This window comes from Catharus ustulatus, chromosome 6 (assembly GCF_009819885.2).
Source record: "Catharus ustulatus isolate bCatUst1 chromosome 6, bCatUst1.pri.v2, whole genome shotgun sequence".
NCBI lineage: Eukaryota > Metazoa > Chordata > Aves > Passeriformes > Turdidae > Catharus > Catharus ustulatus.
In genome coordinates, this window is record NC_046226.1 from 25,330,289 (window position 1) to 25,338,953 (window position 8,665).

The following is an 8,665-nucleotide window of genomic DNA, read 5'->3' on the forward strand; positions in this document are numbered from 1 at the left end:
ACCGTAGTTCGCACATCGGAGCTAGTGCTGCTGCTATCCACTCGAGGCTACATGGCGGGGCTCTCATGGCGACAAAGAGCCCTTTCCCGCGGCTCCCCGCGCCGGGCAGCCGCGGCGGGGCGCGGTGTGGCCGAGGGGGGCCCCGGGGCCCCGCCGCCCCCGCCCTGGCACGGCGGCTCTCCGCCCGCCGCCGCGGCTCCGGGAGCCCTGCCCTGGCACCCCGTACCTGGCCCCACCCTGGCCCTCTTGGCCGGGAACGGCCCGGCGAAGGAAAGGACGGAGAGGGTGTCGAGGACTAGGGCAGGAGGGCTCAGCCGTCCTCCAGCAACTGGGAAAGGAGGGAAAAGAGCTGAGCGGAGGCAACGGTGCCCTCGCTCGCACAGAGCTTTGCGAGTGGGGCCGCCAGGGACCGGTGGCGAAGGGGCCCCGAGAACCCCCAGCTGCGAGATGCTCCACGCCCTGGGCAGCTGGAGGAGCAACTGTGCGTGCTCTGCGGAGGGGTGAGGATTTTCGCTTTAGCCTTTGGTGGTCTCGCTGGTTGCCTTAGATTCCCACGCCAGGGGGAGAGGTTTCGACCGGTGTATGGAGGGGTTTCTACCACCCTAACGAGATAACCAGGGCAGAGGGGGTTTTCCCACGGTGAGGAATTGTCCCCATGAGCCACAACAGGCGTTTCCCCACACACACACCCAGAGCGCTCCGTGCCTAGGTAGGGCTCGCAGGGTTGCGTCTCTGGGACTACTCCTGCCTTCTTACACGCCCAAGCATGTGCTTTCCAGATGGGGAGCGGCTCCCAGCGCCCTGCCCGCGACCGCCAGAGACACAAGTCCGCCCTACACGATCACTACGGAAACCTCCGCTCCCCGCGTAGGTGTTCTGGGCACATTCTCCATTCTGGGGAGCATGGGGGAATCAGAGGGTGTATTACACCGACACGCACAAGCAATCATATGAAGTTTCTATGAGCTCGCTCAGGGTGGGTCGAGAGGGGAGAGTCGCGGCAAGCTGCCTCTGGGGTGCCATTATTCCAGGTGGTCATTTACATCTCTCTATGGATGTGTTAGGTTTATACTGATGACCAGGAGCTAAGAAAGAGCTCTCTCACAGACCTGCTCTTGCCACCTCTAACTCGGACCTCTCTAGGAGCAGCTGGCCCCGCCGCAGAGCGCTGCTCCCGGGCTGTACGGCTGCGGGCAGGGCAGCAGGCAGGGCTGGGCGCGGGGGGGCGGCCAGACGTGCATCCGTGAACTGACCCAGAGGGAGCACGGAGCAAATCATGGCTTTGGATCAAAAAGTTACACCTAGAAAGCCTCTTTCTTGCTGAGAAAGTATTTGCGTGCGGTTTGCATGGGACCCTTACCCTCTGCCCTCCGAGCCCTCCGAGCTCTGCCTGGTCGAACATATTTGATTCCCCTTGGGGAGGCACAGCAGCTCGTATAAAAAAGACATTGTTGTCTCTGGAGAGCCCTGTGCGCACTTTCAAAAGCTGATCCTTGAGTTCCCAGCCCCCGCAATCCAGTTGATGAGGAAACGCTCTGCGGTCTTGGTGGCACCGTTTCCATTGGGATTGGCACCATTTGATTGACAAAGTCTCCCATTCTTCCACCTCTCGAGTGTTATCAAAAGGATTGTGTGGGGTCAGAAGCTATTGAAGGGACGTCCGTGTAGCCGCATTTCTGCAAACACGGGGTGAAAACCGTGCTTTTCTCATGAAAATGCTTCCACCAGGCAGAACGCATCTCATCTTCCTTGCTCTCCTCCTTAGCATTTCTTTTTAACTCGAGTGTTTTACTAAGCAGCATCGCCAGGTAAACGAATATATCGCTAAAGGCAGCCTAGGCAGGATTTTGTCGGGACGGCCACCCTCCCCGGAAGCTGGGAGCAGCCATCTCTGGCAGACGAAACTCCAGTGGAGGGTTTGAAAGAAGAGTGAAGTGACACGGCACCAGCGGAGTTTTCTCGCCCCTTGTTCATGGTGTGACTCGCCCCGTTATAGCTCATTTGGGGCAGGAAAGCAGGTGCAGAGGCTGACCCGTTTCCTTTACACCACGTCGATCTAGCCGGGCTAAATGTAGCTGTACGCGCCTGTACGCGCGCCGGTGTACTCCTAACTCAGCGGTCAGACGTGCACAAGAGAGTTTCACCCGCTTCCCAGCAAAGGTGAACTAAGCGCTCTCACATTAGCTTCCTTCTGCCAGACCCCGCGCAGAGCCAAGGCCCGACTCGCTCGGGATAACCTAACCGAGCAATGTTTCGGAGGCGATTTAACCTGCGCTCATTCGAGTGAGAGGATAAATAAGGTCTGGCAGGCGCAGCCGGCGGCCAAAGGGTCGTTCGGGCGGCGCTCCGGGGCCGGCGCAGGGCGGCGGGGAGTCTCGCCCGCCCGCGTGTCCAGAGCCCCGCTCCCCACTCCCCGCTCGCTGCTCCCCGCTCCCTGCTCCCCACTCCCCACTCCCCGCTCCCCACTCCCCACTCCCCACTCCCCATTCCCCGCTCCCCACTCCCCGCTCCCCACTCCCCACTCCCCGCTCCCTACTCCCCACTCCCCACTCCCCATTCCCCGCTCCCCACTCCCCATTCCCCGCTCCCCACTCCCTGCTCCCCACTCCCTGCTCCCCACTCCCCACTCCCCATTCCCCGCTCCCCATTCCCCGCTCCCCACTCCCCACTCCCCGCTCCCCACTCCCCGCTCCCCATTACCCCGCTCCCCACTCCCCACTCCCCGCTCCCCGCTCCCGCGGCCGGAGCTGCTGCTGGGGCCTACCCAGCTGCCCCACCTCGCACTCTGTGCATGGCAAGGGAGTCGCTGCTCCTGCCCCACAAACTGCACGGTCACTCGCCGCCTTTCTTCCCTGATTAAAGCCGACCAACCCCTCGTTTTGGTGGATCCTGCAGTATTTTATTTTTTTTTCCTTCCATCTAGCCCCTTCTTTTAAAAGTTCATTAAAGATGCATGGGGATGGAGTGATTTATAAATTCGGGGTTAAAAAAACCCAATCACAAACCCCAAACAATCAAACCACTAAGCAAGGTCGAGTCTCTCTCCTTGTAGGAACAAAACCAAAGACCATACTCAAAAATACGCGCAGAAAGGGGAAAGAAAGGGGCGGGAGGTGAGGTACGGGTGGGGGGGGTAAAGAAATGTTCCAGAGATATGTAAAGACAAGATTGAAAGGTTTTAAAAGAAAAGAGGAAAAAAGAAGAGGTAAAAACCAAACGCCTTTCTAGCCCAAAGTCGCCCTTCTCTGTCTTTGGTGACCCAGCAGACTCACAACCAACCCACTTCGGGATATTCAGCCTTGAGGGAGCTAATGCCGAAAGAAGCAGCTGAGATGATGTAAGAGAGCTGGAGGCCTGATTGAAGGAAAGTTCCCCCGATTATATTTGTGTGGAAAAGCTCACCTCTTGCAGAGCTCTAAAGTGTAATCAAGACTGAGGCTTACACTTGAAGGATGTTAACTCTCATACGGGAACCTACTTTCTCCTAAACGGTTTCTTGCCTAGTGAATGAGAGCCTCCCAATTGAAGCAAAATGATCCTTATGTACTAATATCAAGCACAGCCACAAAGCGACCGGCTATTTATGCTGCCACTTTAGACAAAGATATTTAGTTATTCCCGGGTAGCAAGTGCACTTTTGCATTTTTAAGCACGAACCAGCCCAGCACAAACATATTTACAAGTGCAATTACTAAATAGTTACTTGACACTTCAAAGTCCCAGGGTTAACTGTACCTTCGCTGTAATTTTCTTAATATTCAGGTAATCGCTGTATTAAATTGTGGTTGCCAGGGCCGTAGGCCGGGTGTGAAACACTCACGGGAGGTTTCTCTCCTCCACCCGGATCACCCCGAAATATAAGCTTTGGAGACACTAGGCGTTGGAAGATTTCTTCAAAGACACGAGTGACATTAGCTACTGGCTGGCTGTACGTGCGCGTGTGGCTGTGAATGGATAGCTTTTGTTTTCACACCGGATCCGAGAACAGATCTGAAAGTGCCAGGAATTGCAGTTTATTGGAACCTACAGGGAATTCATTGGCAAGGTCGTGTAGCAGATGACCGGAGAGGTCTTCTCCATCCAGCTCCCGTGCTGTATAAATAACCTTAGAAAGCAGCTTCAGCTTCAGAGGGACCACGAGAGACTGGGAGAGTCTTTGCCTTTGAGAATATAACAAGCGACATTTCGCGCTAACCTATTTTTCCTCGGTCTCTCGCCCCAGGCAATTAAATTGCTGCTTGATTTTGCAAACTTGTGTCTTCCATCCCTCTCTGCGATATTAAAAAAAAAAAAAAAGAAAAAAAAAATTTACGGGTTTAGAGAGAGAAACGATCCTTGTTCTGAGTAGCTTAAGAGAGAGACATAGAGAGTGCTCCCGAGATACGAAACCCCAAGCGCTTGTTCAGCCCCAGCCGGCCGGGGCGTCTGACAAGGCAGTGCGGAGAGTGCGGGGCATGGGGAGCTGTGGCCCGGAGAGAAAGATCTGCCCTCCGGAGAGTTGTCCTCCCGGCGGCGGGGCTCCTTCCGGACCAAACTTAGTGGGGGAAGAGGGAGATTCTGTCCTTTGGCTTACTGGCATTCCACCCCATTTCCCCAGCTCTCACAAAGGCTGGGCTGACAGCCTTGCCACCCGGGAGCTGTTTTTAAATCCTTTTACCCAGTCACATAGTGGTCTTTTTGCTTTGCCTTCCATTTCCCGTCCACGATATTGCCACCTCCGAGGGAAAAAAAAAAAAAAAAAGGAAAAAAAAGAGTTGTGCTCACGGGGTCTTTCTTTCTTTTTTTTTTTTTCTCTCTCTCTCCCGTCCTTTCTGTCTCTGTCTCTTTTTTTTTTTTTTTTTTTTCCTAAAGACATAAAAAAATTCTGACAAGTAAAACTTAAAGGTGTTTACCTTGTCATCAGCATGTAAGCTAATTATCTTGGGCAAGATGTAGGCTTCTATTGTCTTGTTGCTTTAGTGCCTATGCCCCGCCTCTGGTGGCAGCCTAAAACCTGGCGTCTGGCTAAAACAAACGAAAGGCAGCCCTGAGCCTCCACTCAATCCAATTAAGGCGGACTTCGTCCACTCGGTTACGTGTACATCCAACAAGATCGGCGTTAAGGCAACACCAGAATATCTGGCAAAAAAAAAAAAAAAAAAAAAAAAAAAAAAGATTTGCCTCCCCTTCCTTTTTTTTTTTTTTTTTTTTCCCCAGCCGCCGAATCATGTCGATGAGCCCAAAGCATACGACTCCTTTCTCAGTGTCTGACATCTTGAGTCCTTTGGAGGAAAGCTACAAGAAAGTGGGCATGGAGGCCAGTAACTTGGGGGCTCCCCTGTCAGCCTACAGACAGTCTCAGGTTTCTCAGCCGGCCATGCAGCAGCACCCCATGGGCCACAACGGAACAGTGACTGCCGCCTACCATATGACAGCGGCAGGGGTCCCCCAGCTCTCCCATGCTACGATGGGGGGCTATTGCAATGGGAACCTGGGCAACATGAGCGAGCTGCCGCCTTACCAGGACACCATGAGGAACAGCGCTTCGGCGACAGGATGGTACGGCACCAACCCGGATCCCCGCTTTTCCTCAAGTAAGTCAGCCCGGGGCTGGGTGGCCGAAGGGGGCTTGCCGCGCAATTGTCCCGACACACCGCGGGCAGAAGGCACCGGGGGGGTCCGCGACAGGGCAAAAGTCGGTCTCAAACCCAGACGCGCCCCCCAAATCCCAAATTCCTCCTCCTGCCCGAGGATCGTGCCGGGTCCTTCCACCCCGGCTGGTTGCATGTCAGCCTGCCGCGGCTGCTTTTGCGGGGCAAGGGGTTTGGAAGCCCCGCTGTGGAGGGGAGCGGGAGCCTGGCTCTCGCCGTCCAGCGGGGCGGGAGCGTCACGGCCCGGGGGCCCAAAGGGAGCCGGCGGTGCCCGTCCGCCTGCGCGCAGCCCTGCACCGGGCGGGCGAGGGGCGACGCCGGAGGCGCCGTGGCCGCGTCCCGGGAAGCGGCGGGGGAGCGGGAGAGTCCTCCTCGGGCGGCGCCGGCGGAGCCGCTGTCCGCGGCCGCTGCCGCCGCGACTGTCACATTAGGTACTTTCTTGGCTGTCCCCCGGGCAGGACGAGGGGCGAGTGGTCGCCCTTATTCACTGGAGCTTGCCGGCCGAGAAGGGGGCCACCTCTCGCCCCAGGGACGTGAGCCGCTGTTTACAAGTGCGGGCGCCCCGAGGCCGCGGCCGGGGCTGGGCTGCCGGGGGCTGCGGAGCTCCGCTGGGGGCAGGCGGCGGCGGGGGCTGCCGGAGCGCGGGGCCCCTCTCGGGCCGGGCCGGGCCAAGCCGAGCCGCCTAAAACGTGCCGCCTTCTCCCTTGCAGTCTCCCGCTTCATGGCGCCGTCCTCGGGCATGAACATGGGAGGCATGGGCAGCCTCGGCTCCCTGGGAGACGTGAGCAAGAGCATGGCCCCGCTCCAGAGCACGCCGCGGAGGAAACGGAGGGTCCTTTTTTCGCAGGCCCAGGTTTACGAGCTGGAGAGACGTTTCAAGCAACAAAAATACCTCTCCGCCCCAGAGAGGGAACATTTAGCCAGCATGATACATCTCACCCCGACTCAGGTCAAAATCTGGTTCCAGAATCACCGCTACAAGATGAAACGCCAGGCCAAAGACAAGGCTGCGCAGCAGCAGATGCAACAGGAGAACGGCTCCTGCCAGCAGCAGCAGTCTCCCAGAAGGGTGGCAGTGCCAGTGCTTGTGAAGGATGGCAAGCCCTGCCAAGCAGGCTCCAACACACCCACAGCAGCTATCCAGAGCCATCAGCAGCAGGCAGCTACAACGATCACAGTGGCTACCAATGGCAACAGCCTCGGACAGCATCAGAGCCACCAGACAAACAGTGCGGGGCAGTCTCCAGACATGGGACAGCACTCGGCCAGCCCTTCCTCTCTGCAGAGCCAAGTCTCCAGTTTGTCTCACCTAAACTCTTCTACTTCTGACTATGGCACTGCCATGTCTTGCTCCACCTTGCTATACGGTAGGACCTGGTAAAAGGATTAAACAAAGAAAAAGAAAAAAAAGGCAAAAAGAAAAAAGAAAAAAAATCCCCAACATATTTTCCCAATTACACAAATCTCTGTCCTTTCCAAACTACTGTGTGCTTTTTTTCTTCTTCTTTTTTTTTTTTTTTTTTTTTAAATTTCTTCCCCTCCCTTCCCCCCCATTTTAATGCTCTTCTCCCTTTCCCCCGTTTTACTGAGTGGTCTCTGCGGACCTCTAAGAGAGAGAGACACTTTTTTGTTCCATTTTATTGTTACTCTTGATGGTTTTGGGTCTTTATGTTTTTTCTCCCCCAAAGTTGTCCTATGGGGTGTATAAAAATATTCAGACTAATAACCATGGAGCAGTCTGCAGAAAGGGGACCATCTTAAAGCATGGTCTGAAGACTTGGATATCAGATGTACACTTTGCCAGCGTCTAGGACTTGCATGTAAATACAGAGATTTTGGGGGATGGGGTGGTTTTCCCCCCCAAAAAACGCATTCGCGTCACTCAGACACAAGAAGCAGCTTCCCCCTCCCCGGTCTCTCCCAGCCCGCCGCCAGGGCCAGCGGATGGAGACGTGGAGTCATCAAAGGCTTGGCTTTTATTTTCCTCCTTACGTTTGATGTGAACCTGTAGCTGTATAATGCTGTCAAAAGTTGGACTAAACCCATAGTTTTTAGTAGCCTGTATATTTTGTTGTAAAAAGAAAAGGAAAAAAATACAATCAACCAAACCGACCCCCACCTTTTTTATGGACACTGATCACCCCGTCGTAAATCCTCTGGCAGTTTGTTATTTGCGCACGCCGCCTTTTCCTGTTGTAACTTATGTAGATATTTGGCTTAAATATAGTTCCTAAGAAGCTTCTAATAAATTATACACATTACGAATATTCTTTTTTATTTTCCCCTCTGGTATCCCCTCCCGACGCTCCTTTCCTTGCATCTCTCTCCCTTTTTTCCCCCTTTCCCTTCCCCCCCGCCCCCCCCCCCCCCCCCCGCTTTTTTTTTTTTTTTTTTTTTTTCTTTTTCCTCTTGGTGGAAAAACAACCCGGGATGTTGTCATACCCCCCCTCCCAGGGCCCAGACCCTGTTCCCAAAGGAGAGCTGCACCAGAGGGTTAACGGGGTACAGTACAGGATCAGTCCTCAGCGTCCAAACAGGACAAGCAAACGCGTGGGATTAATGAACTCAAGAGCGAAGGAATCGAGTTCCAAATTCATTAGACCGATTATTTTGGGGGGATGAGGGTGGGGGCGGGGGGCACCTCAGCGACTTCTTGCTAGAGAAAGCAAGGTATTCCGGGACTAGAAATTCAAATGCCAAAGGCACGGAGGAGAAAGAAGGTAAAAGTCTAACGCCATTAGAAAAAAATAAAATAACGAAGAACCTGCTCTCAGTATAGAACGTGAGTCCGATTTAAAGTGTCCAGTTTTAATACCTTGTAAGGAAAAAAAAGATAATTTCTACCAGGTTTTCCTATGTACTTGTATTTTAAGGGAAGTACAGTCACCTTATTTATAATCAAAATAAAAAGATAGTTTATTGTGTACAACATGTAGTTTGAATTAACTTTCTTTATCAGGCTGTGCTTAATTTTCTACATACCAAAATATTCAATTTTCTACACATCCATTTATTTAATTTTCTACATATCCAGC

The 8,665-nt window shown here is 54.0% G+C and overlaps 1 protein-coding gene across 1 annotated transcript; it reads left to right on the forward strand.

Moving 5' to 3' along the window:
• The first annotated feature begins 287 nt into the window (after positions 1–287).
• On the forward strand, positions 288–7,891 carry NKX2-1 (NK2 homeobox 1). Its single transcript, XM_033063903.2, has 3 exons — positions 288–500; positions 5,197–5,573; positions 6,341–7,891. The coding sequence occupies exons 1-3, from the start codon at positions 448–450 to the stop codon at positions 7,009–7,011; spliced, it is 1,101 nt and encodes a 366-aa protein (XP_032919794.2). The 5' UTR covers positions 288–447; the 3' UTR covers positions 7,012–7,891.
• The last annotated feature ends 774 nt before the right edge of the window (positions 7,892–8,665 follow it).

Excerpts from the sequence above, each read along its gene's own strand:
- NKX2-1 (XM_033063903.2), top strand. The coding sequence starts at position 448 with ATGCTCCACGCCCTGGGCAGCTGGAGGAGCAACTGTGCGTGCTCTGCG. Across the intron at positions 501-5,196 it reads TGTGCGTGCTCTGCGGAGGG|CCGCCGAATCATGTCGATGA; the intron begins GTGAGGATTTTC and ends TTTTTTCCCCAG. Across the intron at positions 5,574-6,340 it reads GGATCCCCGCTTTTCCTCAA|TCTCCCGCTTCATGGCGCCG; the intron begins GTAAGTCAGCCC and ends TCTCCCTTGCAG.